The sequence below is a fragment of the Mastigoproctus giganteus genome, chromosome 11 (assembly GCF_048544385.1).
Source record: "Mastigoproctus giganteus isolate SK-2022 chromosome 11, ASM4854438v1, whole genome shotgun sequence".
Taxonomy (NCBI): domain Eukaryota; kingdom Metazoa; phylum Arthropoda; class Arachnida; order Uropygi; family Thelyphonidae; genus Mastigoproctus; species Mastigoproctus giganteus.
This window is the reverse complement of record NC_143585.1, coordinates 115,200,950-115,220,722: the sequence shown is the minus strand read 5'-3', so window position 1 is coordinate 115,220,722 and position 19,773 is coordinate 115,200,950. Positions and strand designations below refer to the sequence as shown.

The window sequence follows — 19,773 nt, the reverse complement described above, 5'->3', positions numbered from 1 at the left end:
GCCTATTTGGTGAGAAGTTGCCACTGTTGTGTTATGCAGCACCACAGTGAAAATGAAGAAAGAAAAAGACTTTGGGGTAATTGTATAGTATGACGAAGTTTTCGGAGCAGTACAGAAGGACTGCTAATGGGATTCTGTCGATGATATAGAGGAATCTTGCTAGCAGGACTAGGACGAGATAGTCTTGTTGTGTAAGGTACATTAGGCTGCATCTTGCATACAGGTCTGGAAGTCTCATTTCAGGAAGCATGTGCATCTGCTGGAATGGGTGCAACAAGATTAGTGTCAGGGACACAAGAGGGTACTGCTATCATAAAAGACTTCAGTCCTGCAAATTACAAACTAGGCACCTTTTGGGGTGGGATTATTGAGGGTTTAAGGTGTTGGACTGAGTAAATTAAATGCTGATGGCATCCTAAGTCTTGCTCAGATGTCACACACTTGGGACATAAATTTAAATCGAAAAAGGATGGTTGTTTGATAGATGTGAGAAAATTTGTTTTCAACCAGAGAGTGACTGATTGTGGGAACATATTTCCATGTGGTATTATTAAGTTGGGTAGTTTGGATAACTCTAAGGAAGAATTAGACAATTATTGTGGGTGTTTTCTTTTTTCTGATGCTATATAAGCTTGTTTCCTCAAAACACTTGCCACTACTCATACTAATTAATTCTAATCATAAAAGAACAATAACAGATACAGTAAAATGGGGTAGGCTATAAAACAATTAGAATAAAACTATAAGCACCCTTCGTGAGGTCAATAGCATGATACAAATAACATTCTCGTAGTCACTGACCAAACTTCGGAGATGGTAGGCTCAAAAACTTTAACAAAACTTAAAGAGATAAAGTCCATCCTTCAATAAAGTGAATGACCAGAAAACCGTAGGAAAACTACAAAATGTAAGTGAGATAGTAAGGCTCCTTCCAAGCAAATTATATAATGGACTGGAAGAAAATTTTCAGAATTAAAAAAATTCATAAATGAAAAAAAAAAAAAAAAAAAGTGGAGTCAAATATAAAGTTCTCTGAGACAAGTTGCCGTGCCAGTCCATGCTCATTTTAGGAAGTATGTGGATCTGTTAGAATGGGTGCAGAGAGGAGCAACAAGATTAGTGAGGGAACAGAAAGGTACTCTTAGCAAGAAAGGCTTCAGTTCTGTAAATTGCAGACATGGTGAGGAGATCTGATTGAGGTGTTTAAGGCTTTTGAATGGAGTAAGCTCAATGCTCATGAAATCTTTCCTCTGCTGAGATTACACACGAGGGGTAATTGAGAAATGATGCAGGGTAGATTTGTTGAAATGTCTTCAGCCAGCAAGTAGTTGAGTGTTGGAACAAATTTCCATCAGATATTATAGAAGTGGGTAGTTTAAGAAATTCCAGGAAGAACTGGACAACTAGACAAATGATTAGAGGGAATGAGTATGTAATATAGGAAGAATTTTTTTTTTTTTTTTTTTGGCCAATGCTGCATAAGCTTGCTTTTCTTGCATTGTCTGTCACCATTAATACTAAGTCCAGGAAACGAATTAGATGATATGCCTCCTTTACTGGGTTAAGAACTCTCACAAACTGAAATGAACTTGAAGAAAGAAATAACCTAATGGAGTGAAAACAGAGGCTGTGCAACATATACACAGAAAGAATGACAAAAATATGCCTGGAAAAAATGTGGGATTGATTTTGCCACCAATGGCCCATCTCTTCAGGGAAGCTCCAAGACACTCCAGCTGGTGAACAAAGAAAACAGTGTTTCAATACCACAATCTGTCAAACTTAGCTGTTTATCAATTAGTCATAGTCTATCAAACCTGTATTTTTAAAATTAGATGTTTCTTTTTATCTGTTATTTTTCATCAGAATCAAAACTCCCTCACTGTTGGTTTCTTCGCATGGATGGGGGAACCCATGGCACCGTCAGACAACTAAAACACTGTTAGTTTCTTCTTTCAAAATTATAATATTGTTTAGGTTAATTTATATTTGTTGCCACACACAATCTTTTATATTTGAGGTTTTAAATAAAATTATTAGGTGCTCTAACCCCACTAGAGGCACTGTCCATGGATATTTATATTCATATTCCTGCATTCATTTTACAGTTTTGCTGGTGAAGAAGGTGTTTGCTCACTAGGTGCTATATTGTGTGGGCTAGAGTCACTCATCTCGGACACAACTGAATTGCCTTATAGATTTCCCTGAAGAGATAGGTCATTGGCAGCTGAAATCTTGCCTACATTTTTCTCAGGCATATAAGTGTCATTCATTCTCTATATACATTGCACAACCTCTGTTTCCACTCTTTAGGTTATTTCTTTTCTAAATTCATTTCAGTTTGTGATAGCTTTAGTCCAGTAAAGGAGACATATTGTCAAATTCTCTTTAAGTCCCTTACATAATTTAGTTAACATAAAGTTATATCTGAAAGGAGACTTACTGACAATTTGTTGTTTTCCTCTTTTTTCCAATCATTTCATTCACTTCATATAAGGGCAGACTTCAATTTTTTTTAAATTTTTCACCCCACGTTTGATTGGTGACTACAAGACCATTATATGTATCTCAACTCTAACATTACAAAGGGCTCTTATGCTTTTTCTAATAGTTCTGTAGCCCCCTTTTTGCCCTCAGTTACTTGTACAGGTTGTGTTCATTATTATTTTAACCTGAAATCTTCTGTAACCATTATTGGTGACATTCCCTCTCTCTTGAATTTAAAATTTATCTGTAAATTGGTCTTCATCTTTTTTGTTCTACATCATGCATGGAGTTTATCATTTTTTACCATATTTCATTTTAATTTTATCACCTGTATAACAGGCCTTTCTCTTCAATTAATCCTTTTTCTATCTAAATTAGCAAGAGTAGTTAGTGCTATTTTACAAAATTTATTGAATGAGTGGTACTGTTAGAAAATAGGGACATCATCCTTTTTTTTTTTTTTTTTTTCCCTCATGGATTACAAAGTATTAAACAGCAAATAATATCCTAAAATATAGGTATTCTTTCTTTGTATACAATTATACATAATAAATAACACAGTGCTTGTTTCAGTGTATAGCTTGTACACACTAATGTTGCTGGTAGCTGGTTTTAGCGGTCTTTTTTTTCATATTTAGACTTCTAATTTCATTGTAGCTGTATTTCAAATAATCTGTAAAAATGCATTTAAAACCCTACATCACTAGTCAGGGAATGGTAGTGACTTTGAAGTACATTGCATTTCAAATAATCCAGTATCAAATTAATGAGGATATATTGTACTAGTGTGTAAGATCACCTTAGCCACTTCTTTTAGTACTTTTATTCCTTGTGCTTGCTTGATGTATCACAAATTTGTTTAATGCTGAATAAATGTTAGGTTAACTAACACTCTTCTCGCCTTTGAAAGTATATTTTTGTATAAATACAGATACAAAGAACTTGTTCAACTCATTAACCATATAACTGAAGTCATCTGTAATTATCTCACTGCTCCTCTGTAGTTGTTGGGCCAATACTAACCATACTTATGGTAACTCACAATTAAATTTAATTTTAACTTGTATAGAATGTTTAAATATTATTCTGACCAAGGCACTGTGGTGTTACTATACTAAAGTAACAGAATCTTTAAAAGTGAATTTTTGCAATGGTCCATGAAAAAAAAAAAAAAAAGTTTTACAACTGTAATATCTTTATAGACTTATAACGAACCAAATATGAATAGAATCCTTATTGCATGCCAAGTATCTATGAGAGCAAAATTTCAAGATTGTCACAATGAATTTCAAAGATCAATAAACATTTTCCATCCCACACATAAATTAGTATAATAGAAGCAACTGTAATCACAACTTACTCTACAATTTTTTGTAAACAGTTACATCAGTTGATCTTAAAAGAGAATAAAACCACTCAACATTTGGGTTTTTCATTCTGATATTGCCAAATAAATAAAAATTTAGCCTTTTTGATACTTGCAAATTAAATGGCAACACTTCCGATAAAATATTTTAATTGATATAAAATTTAAAATTAAGTATACATAACATTTGTAGGTGTAATGTATATATAATTTTTGAGCAGTGTGGGTGGAAAATTGAAATTTTGAGCAATCTATATTTCGATATTCAGTTCCACTACATATGTAATTTTATTCTATTCTAAGTTTACATTTCCATCATGTAGATGAAAACAATGTGGGTGGGGGATCAAGAATGTGGGGCTACGGGTACAAGGTAACACTTGAAAATGAAACCCAAGAATACAGAAAACTGAATAATGAAAGTAAAGGACTGAAGGCAACTGGATGAGTCATCATAAATAAGATTAAAATTTCAAGAGGCCTATCATTTTTACTGTCACTAATACTGATATAAGCATGATGCCAAGGGATAAATAAATAAATAATAATAATACAAAAACTCACTTTGACTTTTTTTTCATCTCCACCAATAAATGGGTGATGTGCTCTTCAAGAAATTCAATCTTTTCATTTCTTCTAGCTAAAACTTTCTGCAGTCTTACAATTCTTTCAATTAACATCTGTTTGTCAACTTCATCAAGTCCTGAAGATGACACAGGTGGAGATATCTGACAAGGTCGCTAGAAAAAGAAATCATGTAATGCAATAAAATAATGAGATACAAAAATATATTAATAAATTATTAAATTTTAGTGAACAAGCAGACTGGAAATGTAAATTGGAATAAGCATTCCAGTAAAGTGAAATATTTTATTAATATAGAGCAAGCATGTCTACCTAAGTAATTTTATTTAGTTCACATTCTTTTATCACTTCCACATTTTATGGAGTATTGTACTCCAGAGAAATGAGTGATTAAAAAAAACTCAAAAATTCATTGAAATATTTTAAGAAATACACAAACCAACTTAAAGTACAAGAAAAAGCATCTTTTTTTTTTTCTAAAGTGAACTCTATCCAGTTCAGACAGTATTCTGGTCTTAAGCATATATTGTACACTGCTTGTCAGATCATTTCCAAAGTCATTCTGATTACTTCTTGAATTTGAGTTCAGCATAAGTTCAGCAACAGTGTCTAGATAAGAATTCACAATGTGTTGTTATATCAAAAACTTTATATCCAACTAAATATACTTTGGACAAGGCCTAGAGATTGAAACTCACTAAATCAGGAACACGAAATAACCAAGTTATGAACAGTTAACAAAACATGTAAACCTACTATCACTCCTCATACAACTGTTTCAGCTCTTGTTTTAGGTCTTCATCAGCAAAGAGATAGGTGAAAACAAAAAGACCAAACGAACAGACATTTTTACACCTCTTAATAAATATTCTGGGCACAACCATTTCAATTCGAAATTAACTGTAAACCAGAGACTAGAATAAATACAGAAGGAAGGGCTAGTGACCGAAAAGAATTAAAATATATTACTGAAAAGAACCAAAGAAATCTTCATATCAAACAAAATAGTAAAACATATTGCATCCATTATTTAAAGAAAGGAAAACATAAAACCAACTTTTTTAATTAAAATGAAAAAAAAATAAAATAAATAAATCAACCATTATGCAAATAAAACTACTTTGCATTTAAAAAAAAAAAAAAAAAATTCACCGAAGCTTTCTCAAAAAAGGGTTGATTTTGAATAATTTTCTAAGGCTGATTTCAAAAATGACTTCCATTTCTTTCTATCACATCAGATTTCTTCAAAAATCACAAATAAAATTTGATTTTTCATAAATTTTTATTAATTTTGGCAGAATTTGTGCACTGAAATTATAACAAAATGCTACTTTTACCAGACTTACATTTAAATACGTTGAAAACACTATTAAAAATGGGCAGTGTGGTAAAATGTCCACTAAACACTCAACCTCTCATTTTAAAAACTGATTTAGGATGTCTCAAATTTTTGTCTCTTTGATTGACTTGCAGATTCGTCTACTTTACAGTCCCTCTTAAGCATTCATTAATAGTTAGTCATGCTGACATTTCACCTCCTCTGGGTACCTCATTTCCATACCTTTAATGTCCTACTGAAACCTCTCACCCTGTTCTTCACTAACACTCCCTAGATTTTCTGGGAAGTAGTCAAAGTGGGAGTGTAAAAACTGCACCTTGACACTTCAGCTTCTTGAAGTTTGCCAACATATTTTCAACTATATTCTTGTAGTCTGGATCCTTGTTATTCCCTAGAAGTTCTCAACAACACAGACTTGAAGCTAATCCATTCCTATTTTCTCTTTTATTCATAGTTCCCCTCATCAGTTTGAAAATTTGAGGTCTAACAAAAATATGTTGTTTTAGTTTCTCTTGGGTGATCGATGAAAATTTAATACAAAGGTAGATGAAGCAGGAACCCTTCCTGAGGTAAAACTTTCACAAACTGTTTCATCAATCACAGTTTGATGTACAAGAGTGGAAGTAAGGCAGTATTGGGGTCTACCAGTGGTTTAAGAAATATATTCTTTGATTCAGGTAACAAACTGCCCATCTTTGGCCAGATCTTGACATCCCAGTGCTTACTCCTTGCCCCACTGGCATTTTTGTGTAGCTAGATTAACAGCCCAAGTAACATGCCTATCACTTTAAAGTCAGTACAGACCAACCAACCATGTTTTTCATACTTAATATTTGTCAACAACTTTTTCAAGTTCTTATATGTTTCTTTCAAATGCACAGAGTGAGCTATGGAACTGACCCATATTTATATCCATTGTGGACAGGAGTCTCACTAGTCAATAAAAAGTCTTCACTGTTTAGGATTGCAACTAATTTCTAAATAATTCATTAAGTCATTTATATTACTGCAAAAAACCATAGAATCTTCCTCAAAGAAGTAGGGGCCTGGTTCTTGTTCTGTGTTCAGTATCTCTGTCACAAATATAACCAAAATCATGAGAAAAATGTCCCATATGCTAGAAGATTTTTTGAATTAAATCTAGAACCAAGAAGTTCTGAAGATTCCTTTGGTAAATTAAATTACCAGATCATTCAGTTCATGCTGTGAAAACAGTTGAGAGCTAGACTCACTGTCTCTAGGCATGTAGACTTCAGTTTCGTCTTCAGAAGCATCACTTTCAGCACTCTCTGCTGCTACATTCTCCAATATAAGTGGAGGGCATAGAATTGGCAGATTATCACCTCATGGGACTAGTCTAATGGCAGATGGAATATTAAGATACACAATTCCCTTCTTACTCTTTGCATTGTATTCTTCAACGTTAACTAAACAAAAGTGACAGTCATCACAGTGGCTGTTGTTGTTGTTGTTGTTGTTTATGGGGTTTTAAGTGCAATGGCTACTTAGGCCATATTGCACTTAGAAAAGTGGTTCATACTGCCTGTTTGTTTCATGTAGAAGCAATTAGAAACGGCTATACATTCCTATTTGTTTTAGGAAGGAGAAGAATTCTGCGATGTTTGATTTTTCGCCTATGATATGGCTAAGTGACAATGGTACCTTTAAGCTTGCTAGAGAACTGAATGACATTAGTCGAGCATTATGATACAGAGTACATTCTAGAAGTATGTGTTTCACTGTAAGTGGTGTATGACAATGATTACACTCAGGAGGGTCATTCCCTGAGAGGAGGAACAAATGAGTTAAATGAGTATGACCGATTCTGGCTCTGGTTAGGATTACTTCTTCTTGTCTGTTAGTAATGAGGCTAGAGGCCCATAATTTTGGTACAGGTTTAATTTGAAAAAGTTTATTATGAATTTGTGCTTGCCATTGTAGAGTCCATCGATCTTTACATATACTTCGGATCTTCATTTTATAATCAGTAAACGGTATTAAGAAATTTGTTGGGGCTGCTCTAGATGGATGTTTGGCAGCATCATCCGCAATTTCATTTCCTGGTATTCCAGTATGACCAGGTATCCAGCAGAAAATAACTTTTTGTTGGCACTCTCTCAGACGTATCAACTCTGTTCTAATGAGCTTTAATAGAGGGTGAGTAGACGGGGAATTGTTTTGCAAGGCTGATAAAGAACTCTGCGAGTCTGTGTAAATTAAGCTCTTTTGAATTGACATATGGAAAATACTTTCTATAGCAAGCTTTATGGCATATAATTCAGTTGTGTAGCTACTGCACTCTGTTGGGAGAGATAGAGAAATGGTAGCATCTGGGAGTACTACTGCTGCGCCTGATCCACTCTCGGACTTCGATCCATCTGTATAAATTTTAGCGAAGTCAGGATAACGTTGAGTATGCGCTATGTGTAGCTGCTGGATATTAATATCTGATAGAGAGTGTTTACCCCATTGGTAGAAATAATTGTCACAAGATGGTGTGATGACAGACCATGGAGGTTCAGGATCTATAGGATCTCGTAAAATTTTATTGAAGTGTACATCCCAATCTTCTGCAAACCAGCAGGCCGAACTGTCTGTGGTTTGTTTCTGTATAAGGTCATAAACTGTGGATTGTAGAGTATTGGCCAATTAGGATGGGTCATCTGGCTTTGGATCTTGGTTGCATAATTCAGCAGCAGCATCTTTCTCCTGATATTTAGGGGAGGTTCATGAGCTTCAACATACAAGCTTTGCACTGGAGATGTTCTGAACGCACCTAGTGCTGTTCTGAGAGCTGAATGTTGAATAGGATTGAGGCGAGATAAAGCGCTCTCCCTAGCAGAATCGAAGACAGGGGCACCGTAGTCCAGTCGAGATCTGATTATGGATCTATATATATGTAGCAGGCTTTGGCGATCTGCTCCCCATGTTGTGGCTGATAAGACTCTGAGAATGTTCAGTTTTTTTTGACAAGTAGTCCGGAGATGTTCAATGTGCTTTTGGAAATTTAACTTATTGTCAAAGAACAATCCCAGTAGACGAGTACAGTCAGTTATGGGAAGAGGATGGTTATTCAATTGCAGCTCAGGTTCAGGATGCATATTGCGTCTAGAGCAGAAGTGTATGGTAGTAGATTTCTGGCTGGATAGTCTATAACCATTTTGTGTCATCCATGTCAGGATGCGATTCATTGATATTTGAAGTTGGCGTTCAATGTAATGCATGTTTTGAGAATGACAGGAAATCGAGAGATCATCTGCGAAAAGGTATGAATCCACCGTTTTCGGAATGAGTTCAATTATATGGTTTATTCTCATTGCAAACAAGGTAGCGCTGAGAACAGATCCCTGTGGAATTCCTTCTTCTTGGATAAAGATTTTAGAGAGGGTTCCCCGATAACGAACTTGAAAGGATCTCCGTTGAAGAAAATTTTGGATAAAATATGGTAAATTACCTCTCAGGCCAAGAGAATGTAGATCCTTTAAGATTCCAAAACGCCACGTAGTGTCAAAGGCTTTCTCAACGTCAAGACAGACCATGACGAGATGTTCCTTTTTGATGAAAGCATTTCTGATATTTGACTCAGCTTTGATCATAAGATCCAAGGCGGATCGGTTTTTCCGGAATCCAAATTGTTCTTTATTTATCAAGTTTTGAGACTCGAGGAACCAGGTGAGACGGCCATGTATCATTTTCTCAAGAGTTTTGCTGAGACAGCTGGTGAGGGATATCGGTCTGTAATTTTGAGGAACCGAATGATCTTTACCGGGTTTTGCAATCGGTATTACATAAGAATGACTCCAGGAGCTGGGGAGGGTATGTTCAGAAAATATTCGATTATAAAATATGAGCAGCGAAAACAGTGATCTTTGATCCAGATTTCGGAGCATTACATAATATAACCCATCAGGGCCAGCAGCACTGTTTCTTGAGTTGGTAAGAGCTTGCTGTAGCTCGAACATGGTAAATGGCTGATTATACGATAAAGCAGAATTGTCAGCGTAATTCAGTTTGGATCTCTCTGCAACGGTTTTACGTTTTTGGAATGATTGATCATAAGCATTACAAGAAGACAACAGAGAAAATACAATTCCCAGTGCATTTGATATATCTGTGGGATTAGAGAGTTCTTGTCCATTCCAGTTTAGTAGCGGGGTGGATAGAGGAGGAAATTTATTGTTTAAACATTTTATTTTTCTCCAGATTAATCTGATATCGGTATTTTTATTAACTGATGAGGCAAATTTAATCCAAGTTTCTTTTTTTGCTTTGCGTCTGATGTAGCGAGCTTTAGCTCTGAGCCGTTTATAGTTAATAAGATTGGGGGTGGTAGGATTTTTGCGGAAAAGATTCCATGCTTTGTTTTTCTCTTTTTTTGAATTATTGCAATCTTCATTCCACCAGTAATTTAATTTTCGTCTATTACTTGCTTGATATTGAGGAACTGCGACGGATGCAGCTGCCAGCATTTGATTTGTGATATGCTCAGTAACGCTATTGATGGAACCGGACTGAATGATATCGTTGTCAAATGAGATGTGCGATCTGTATTTTTCCCAATCAGCCTTTGAAAATTTCCATTTAATTGGACTTTCTATTGGGTAGGAACAGGATGTTTGAATTTTGCAGATTAATGGATAATGGTCACTACTATAAGGATCATTCAGAGGTATCCAATCTATACTTGGAAAGAGGATTGGGGAACATATGGAAAGATCTATAGCAGATATTGAGCCAGTAGGGAGATGCACATATGTAGGAGACCCAGTATTCAGTAATGTTAAATTCTGCCTATCAATCAACGTTTCGATCAGCTTACCCCGTCTGTCTGAGGTGGGGGAACCCCATAATGGGTGATGTGCATTAAAGTCTCCTAGTAAACAAAACGGTGATGGTAACTGCATAACAAGATCTTCAAGTTCCTGAATAGTATATTGATGATTGGGCGGAAGATAAATGGAAGCCAATGTCAAAGTAATACCACTAACAACACGCGTGGCAACAGCTTCTAAGGATGTTCGTAAGGGAATACGTCTGGCGGGGATGGAGGAATCCACGAGTATCGCTACTCCGCCATGAGCGTTATTAGACACAGTCCTGTCTTGCCTGAATACAGTGTAATTTTTGATTGAGACTGAGACCAGTGATGTCAAATTAGTTTCTTGTAAGCACATTGCAAGAGGTTTATAGTGATGAATTAATTCGTATATATCATCTAGGTTACTGCGAAGACCTCTACAGTTCCATTGTATAATATGTTCCATTATTTGGTTTTGTAAGAGGAAGCTGAATCTGTCTGCTTTTTATGCGTAGGTTGTTTGTGACGGTCAGATTTAGATTTTTCTTTTCTAGGAAAAGAAGGGCGTCCTGAATCATTTTTATCCTCCATGTCTCCATCTGCATATAATTCAAGAAAATCTTCTTGGTTGGGCATATCATCTGTATCCATGCTTGTTGGTTGTTTCACCTCCACACTATCTGATTTATGTACTTTTTCTGCCACTGTATTGTGGGTTAGGTTTTGAGTTGGAATTGTGAGTGGCGTATTATTACTTTGGTCCACTAACTGTGATTCAGATGTAGGCTGAGTTGATAGTACGGATCGAGCCCAGTCGGCGATCGATTTATCTGGAGAGACTGACACTTCTGTTTGACATGCTACTGATTTGTAACTATGGGCAGCCGAAGCATAAGTAGTTTTTGGAATACTTGATTTTACTTGTCTTCTAGCTTCTTGAAAAGATACTTTATTTTCTGTCTTGTATTTCTGTATTTTTTTTCCTAACTTCCAAAGATCACAATCTTTGGAGTAGGCTGGATGATTGCCCTTGCAATTAGGACACTGCGGAGTTTGTGCCTTGCATTCAGATTGAGTGTGAGTTGTGCATCCGCAGTTTGGACATGTTGCATCTCCACGGCATGCTGTCTGGGAGTGGCCAAATTTCTGACATTTGTAGCATCTCAGAGGGTTCGGGATATAGGGCCGAACACGACAGTTTAAATAGCCTGCTTTAACCGAGGATGGTAGATTCGGCGAACTAAAGGTTAAAATTATGCTACGGGTTGGGACTAAGATGCCGTCTTTTCGTATCATGATTCTCTTGGCCTGAGTTACATTTTGATCTTTTAGTTCCTGAATTATTTCTTCCTCGGAAACGTTCAATAGGTCCCATTCACTGATCACTCCCTTGGAAGAATTCAGGGTGTTGTGTGGAGTGACTTGGATTGGAATTCCACTTAAAGATGTAAGTTTTAACAGGAGGTCAGAGTGTCTTGGAAGAGAGGTCTCTATTAGCAAGTCGCCAGATTGAAGGCGTTTCACCATTTTTGGAGATGCTGCTGCATTTACAAGGCATCGTTGTATGATGAAAGGCGAAAGCTTGCTGACAGATTGTGAAGACAGAGAATGGATGATCAGGAAAGCTGGAGCTTCCTGCTTGTTTGCATCCTTTTTTAGTCTTTTCGACAATGAAAAGTCATGATCAGTTTCGTGGTTGTCTTGTTGCGAGCTCTTTGGCTCTAATCGTGGGAAATCATTAGTATCCATGTTTACTCCTTTTAGCCCTGGGAGAAGTACTTTCTTCTCCCAGACTACCAGCCCCGCCACGTGGAGGCAGGAGCAGTGCCACCAGTGACCAAGCGGATATTAAGGTTAGTAGAGTGTGAGTATTTAATATAAATACTAAGAAAGAAAGGTAGATTCCCTTTCTGGGTTCTTACGTAAGACTTTTTAAGTGAAGAACCGCTTTAAGTGAACAAAACAGGAGAAAATCGTACAACAAAAAATAGAACTATATCACTTTCAAAGATCACTTTATGAGTCGCAGAGAAAAATCGCTTGTCACTATCGCTTGGCACTCGGGGCCATCACAGTGGCCTCCCACCAAATCATGGGAAATGCAAATGGCATAGCCTTCTTTTTACCCCTTTTCCCAGAATCTCAATGCTTCAAACACAGGTTTGGCAAACTTTATGTGGAGTCCATTGTTCATTTTTGTTACTGTGTTTCACTCCAAAATAAGCACAATACACATTTCTTACAAATTCTGTAATATCTTTTCTTTGCTTGAGCACTACAAAAATCCCTCAATAACTTCCACAAATATAACAAAATAAGTTTGAATTGTTGAAATTCAAACTTATTTTGCTCCACTTGCATGAAGACATTTTACTCACTTTTCAGTCCAAGTTTGACATAACCTCAAAAGTTAACTTTTGAGTGTTAACAACATGTGAAGATTTTACAAATTCCCAGCATTTACTCCTATCTTAACACAACTCATTACATCAACTTATGTAATCTGTGAAAAAATGGTATACGAGTATGATAGAAAAAAAAAAAAACATTTCTGAAATCAGACTAAAAAAACTGAATTAAAAACAGCTTAGTTTATAAACATCGAAAACCATGCAGAGTGGTATAAATGTTATTCATATATTTGTGCTGTGACTATATTAGAGATGGTGTTATGTTATCAGACAAATTTATGCAAAAAACTGAGTTAGTAAAAATATCATGAATGAAAATTAACAATGTGCTGTTGTCTCAAAAACTTTATATCCAACTAAATATACTTTGAGCAAAGCCTAGAGACTGTGACATGATAGTCTTCTAAATTTGTCTCATCAGATAACATCAACATTTTTCCTTTATAGAGCTCTTTAAACCATCCTCATTAGTATTATTATCTCTTTCTTCTCCTTATGGGCTTTTTCTAATCCTACAATGGGTAATGGTACCAGGTGCATGGGGTGGTTGCTGTGTCCAATTACATTATTGGTCAAGGAATTCTCTGACAATCCTGCAGGTGTTCAGGATCGTGGTTTCTAGCGTTCAAAGTAAGTATTCGTTGGGAGCCTACTGCTGCTGAGTTCTTATGGAGGCTCCTGGGTACCATGTCTGTGGCTGACACAGTAATAAGAATGTTCCATACACCACATTGTTTTGTCAGTTATTATGGCTTGGTCTCAGTATAGTTTGTAAGAGAGGTCTCTAGAATGGCCTGAGGTTTGTACTAGTAATATGGTACTTTTTTTGATCAACTTTTAATTTTTTTTGCACAAGCTTCCGTTGTATTACCCTAGTGATCTGGTAGTGTCTCTGAGTGCACTCCACTGGGTGATCGCCCTGCATCTCACAGTGATGTGCTGGATTGTTTCTAAGTCCAGATGACATCTACCACTCCAGAGTACTTCATGATGTATTTCCCATAGTCCTTGGTGTTGATTACCTGGTCTTGGATGGCAGGCATGAATCCTTTGGTCTTGGGGAGGAAGTAGTAGTAGTAGTGGCACTTGATGCAAGAAAGCAAGTGTAGGAGCTTATGCAGCATCAGCCAAAAAAAAAAAAAAAAAATCACACCATACCCTCCAAATGCCTGTCCAGTTCCTCCTTAAATTTATTTAACCTATCAACTTCCACAACGACAGATGGAAGTTTGTTCCAGCAATTAACCACCTGCTGGCTAAAGGCAAATTTCCGCACATCTATTCTACATCTGTCTTTTCTTAATTTGAATTTATGTCCCCTTAGGTTCGTAATCTGAACAAGTGGAAGGATCCCATCAGAATTCAGTGTGCTCAACCCATTCAAGGCCTTATACACCTCAATCAGATCACTGCGCAGGTGCCTAGTCTCCAGCCACTGCAATTTGCAGAACTTAAGCCTCTCTTGGTAAGAGGATCCCTTCATTCCCCTCGCCAATCTTGTTGCACTTCTCTGTACACGCTCAAGCAAATCTATATCCTTCCTAAAATGAGGCCTCCAGACCTATACGTAGTACTCAAGGCGCAGCCTGACCATTGCCTTATACAGAGGGACAATCATCTCCTTCTCCATGCTAGCAAAATTCCTATATATCATTGACAAAACCCCATGACCTGTCCTGGCAACCTGTCTGCATTGCTCAGAAAACTTCATATCTGACTGCACAATTACTCCCAGATCTTTTTCATTTTCTACCACCTTAAGTGTAGTACCACAGTAATAGTAATTTTCTACCTTAAGTGTAGTACCACACAGTTGGTACGTTTTTCTCGGGGTTACTTCTACCCATATGCAGTACTTTGCATTTGTCAAGGTTAAACTTCAGATGCCACTTCTTAACCCATCTGACCAAATTATCTAGATCCTGTTGCAGTAGCACACTGCCATTACTGTCATTAACAACCCTGCCAACCTTTGTATCATCTGAAAACTTCGACACTAAGCCTCATATACCTTCATCAATATCATTGATAAATATACAAAACAACAGAGGACCAAACACCGAATCCTGTGTTACTCCACTAATAACATTAGTCCACGAAGAGCAGCACCCATTAATTACCACCCTCTGTCTTCTCTCACTCAACCATCCTTTATCTATTGTAGCAATTTACCCTTAATACCATTCTGCTCCAATTTGTACAGTAGTCTTCCATGTGCAACAGTGTCAAAAGCTTTCCTGAAATCCAAGTATATATTAAAATTATTTTTTGCATCCAGTTCCCTTGTAACCACATCATAATAACCAATCAAATTTGTCAGACAAGACTTTCCCTTAACAAACCCATGCTGTGTCTGAATTATTGCTGCAGTCTTGTCTAGATGATCTTGCGATGCATCTTTAACCAGTGACTCAATTATTTTACTCGGAACAGAAGTTAAACTAACTGGTCTGTAATTACTGGTATCACCCTTCGATCCCACTTTGTGAATTGGGGATACATTTACACATTTCCAGTCCGTGGGGACCTCCCCTGAGTCCAAGGATGCTCTCATAATTATGGCTAAGGGTTTGCTTATTTCCTTTGCCACCTCCTTTAATATAACCGGATAGATCCTATCCAACCCAGGTGCCTTTCTTATGTTTAACTCCAACAATTTCTCCACTTTGCTCTCAGTTATTACAAAATCATTAAGCACCCTGCTACAATTTGATAACCTTCTGTCATTTTCAAACCTTAATAACTCCTCGTGTGTGAATGTAGATGCAAAATACTCATTCAGTTTGTTTGCTATCTGAGCAGGATCATCAACAGTCGAACCATCGATATCAAGTGGACCAATCAGATTCATCCCCTTCCTTTTAGAGTTTATAAAAGTAAAAAAATCTTTGCTGTTTTTCTTAGCATCAACTGCCCTTACTGCCAAAGATTTCTTGTAATCTGCTTTCACCTGCCTAATCTCCTTTGTGACTTGATTATAGACTAGCTTATATCTGCCATAAGCTTCTGTGTCACCTGATAATTTATATGCATTCCATGCAATTTTCTAAGATATTGTGAATGTATTTAAGGTATTGTGAGGGAATAATGTTACTTGTATTCCTGCAAAGGTTGTCATTTGTAACAATCTTTCGGAGTGTTTAAAATGGGCTGTTTCTATTAAAATATCACCTGATTTTAATATCTTAACATTTTTTGGTGGGCCGACATAACTCTCAAGAGTCTTTTGTATGATGAAGGGTGACAATTGACCTACCGATTTCTCAGCATTTGAATGCATTATAAGATATGCTGGGGCATTTAAAGTATTTATGTCAGTTTTAAGTCTCTTTGTGGAGACAGTCTTTTCTGTTGCCTTTTTTAGTCATTTTGGGTGTATCTCCAAGAGAACTACATTCTTCATATCTTGGATCAGTGATAGTAGATCCATGAACCCAGCGAATTTCTGGGTATTGGAGTCAGTTCGCTCCATTTCACCCTGGAAGGGAGAGTTTTCCCCTTCAGGTTACTGCCCCGCCACGGTGCCACCCCATGACCAAACACTAGGAGGTTAGTAATTAAGATATATACAAGAAAAGAAAAGGAAAAGAGAAGGTTGCTTTCCTTCTTAATCTAGTAAAGCTAATTTCTTTACTATAGATTAGTTAATTGTGTGTTAAAAATACTTTAAATAAGGAAACAATTTCTTCTTCAAGAAAGAGCATTAATTCAGAGCAGGTTGCTTGATCACAGAATTGTTTGGCACCTGGGGCCCATTGCATTGTTTAAATATATCTCATATTGTGACTCAACCTTCACGAGTTGCCGAGGTATTGCACTGCTTTGAATAAGCAATGCTTCACCAGTGAAGAAGTTACTTATTCATACTCTTAGGCATTTAGCAAAGAAATATTTTTAGATTAAACCTCTCACACCATCAAGCATCTCTCATATAAGTTTCCGGCATCCCCCCCCCCATACGTCTCCTTCAACCCATGCACGGTACTAAGTACTATAGGTTTTGATACCTTTCGTGTTGGGGGTTTTCATAAAAAAAAAAAAAAAATTTGTGGAGTTATACTTCATAACTGGGTTGTCACTATTGCAACAACAGGGTACCTGCCCGCCCACAATGAGTAAGCCAACAAGCTTCGAAATAGTGCCATCTGGGTGGTGGTATCCACCAAGAATAAGTAACATTCTCCACTAGTGAAGCGCTACTTATTCAAATCAGTGCAATACCTCGGCAACTCGCTGTGAAGGTTGAGTCACAATACGAGATATAATTAAACAATGCAATCATACTACCTAGGACAAAGCCTTCATCCACAGGTCATACCATAGAGCATGTAATATGACCAGTGCACACTGGATCCATTTTGCACCTGTGATCGGTGCCTCCGTAGCCAGGTGGGAAGGAGCAACAGTGAATACTACATGCTTCTTGATTAGACCGGGGTTCAAGCCCATCACCACCAAATATGGAGGATGCGGAAAGGTCACGGAATGACCACCGCATATTCCGGAGCAATATGGCCTTAGTTGCTAATGCTCCTAAAAACCAAACAACAACAACAGCACCTGTGATCACCAGGTGAACAAGCACCCAAAATAGTGGGGGATAAAATCTAACAGATTAACCAGATATCCTAATTCTGTTTCCCTTACTTTAGACTGGGTAGACTTTTCTTCTGAGTGGTGATCTTACTAGCTGCTCACCCACTCCGTAGATGGGGATTGAAAGGTTTATGGAAGTGCAGTACCTATGCATAAACTCTTTCATACCGCATACTGGATATGCTGTTGGATGTTCACTTCAAAGTGTGAAGGACTGGGGAGTAAAACTTTAATTACTCTGAAATTTCTGTCCTGTACAGTCAAGAAAACTAAAATGTTCATTTTTTCAAAAGAGCCACAGTTAGTTTTGGGGGGGAAAAAAAATTAAGTTTGAAGGAAAAATTAAAGTGATACACAAATAAGGTTGCAAGTTTCACTGATCAACAGAAATACAGGGTTGTGCACATTGGTGCTTATTTAAAAAAAAACAATGCTAGTCGAAATATATATGGGATAGAAGATAGCCAACTGTTTCAGTTGAACTGAAAGTTATGACTTTCTTTCATAATATTAATTGTAGAATAAATATTACCCATCAGCAATTACAATTAATGAAAATGTATTACAATTAATAAACTGTACACTAATAATGCTCAACATACAATACATAAATCTATGATAATAAAATATCAATCATTATTATACGCACAAACCAGCTTATCTCACTTTAATATAACAATCCTACTGGCTGAGATATCTTTATTACTTAAGTGACAGTATCAATAAGATAAACCGTAACAGACTTCTTGACATTCGCTGGTGCTTGAGGCATATATATAGAGGGTTTTTCATCCAGCTGGACGAAAAATCACTTGACTTTAAGAACCATTTTCTTCGGATTTGCAAGATGAAAACCTGGATATTTTTGTCAAGTACCCCTCACCAGAGACTGACTAATTTGGTCACAGTGAGAAAATACTAAAAAGTCTCTGCCCTCCCCAATTTAGAACAAACAGAAGCCCACAACTGTTGAATTTGGCGAGTGAATGACAGAGATTGTGGGTAGCAGCAATTTGTTAAATTGACTGGGCAGATAACTTACAAATGAATATGCCTATACCAATAAATTCATTTAAGGGTATATTAGGAGTATATTAAATACCCATTCAGTTAATTACAAATGAATATGCATACAACACAGCACAGGGAAACAATATATTATATACAAATTGAGAGAGAGAGATTTAATAAGATAGAGATAATTAAAGGAGGATATATAACCAACATTTCAACGGCCACTTTGAAGTACAAATTTACCTGGTGGGTAGTATGAGGCTTAGAAGTTATTACCTGACTCACCTACATGGGGTTTATGAAAAAATTATTTCTATAATCCTCAAGAAACAAAATCTATTGTCTGTATTGGGGGGGGGGGGGTCTAGAGAGGATGGCAGAACTTGTCTGCAGCTGTCATGGGCCACCCTGTAAGGGGGAGATCTCCATGGTTGGGCAGTGACCTTTAAGTTGGGGGGGGGGATTGCAGTCTATTCTGGAAACTTGTTGTTGTTATTTGGTTTTTAGGAGCATTAGCAACTAAGGCCATATTGCTCCGGGAATATGCGGTGGTCATTCCCTGACCTTTCTGCATCCTCCGTATTTCGTGGTGACAGACTCGAACCCCGGTCTAATCAAGAAGCGTGTGCTTCACACTGCTGCTCCTTCCCACCTGGCTATGGAGGTGCCGCTATTCTGGAAGCCATTTTTAAGCAGACCAGTAAACCTCCCAACCAACACCATAAACCTTTCAATCCCCATCTACAGAGTGGGCGAGCAGCTAGAAAGATCACCACTCAGAAGGAAAGTCTACCCAGTCTAAAGTAAGGGAAGCAGAATTAGGATATCTGGTTAATCTGTTAGATTTTATCCCACACTCTTTTGGGTGCTTGTTCACATGGTGATCACAGGTACAAAATGGATCCAGTTGGCACTGGTCATATTACATGCTCTATGATATGACCTGTGGATGAAACCTTTATCCAAACCTGTGGAACTATCTCTTATACACCAGCTAGCTACAGAAACAAAGCCCAAACTGAAAAATACAGTCTTAATTCCTCTTCTGCTCATAATGAATTATTCAGCTAACCTTTTATCATTTATGAACTTTGTGCTAACCTTACCAAAACAAAACACAATGTTCTGTTCAATCTTAACAACATTGTAAGTGAATGCAAAGGCAGCAAGAAAACAA

The 19,773-nt window shown here is 37.0% G+C and overlaps 1 protein-coding gene across 5 annotated transcripts in view; it reads right to left on the bottom strand.

Moving 5' to 3' along the window:
* The window catches only part of LOC150078364 (coiled-coil domain-containing protein 186-like), a 334,475-nt gene that overhangs the window by 82,596 nt on the left and 232,106 nt on the right, over positions 1-19,773 (bottom strand). For all 5 annotated transcript variants that reach the window (XM_090385405.1, XM_090385401.1, XM_090385402.1 and 2 more), the window contains one exon: positions 4,418-4,593. In XM_090385405.1, the coding sequence (XP_090241531.1) occupies positions 4,418-4,593 (176 nt within the window). The remainder of the gene's footprint in view (positions 1-4,417; positions 4,594-19,773) is intronic.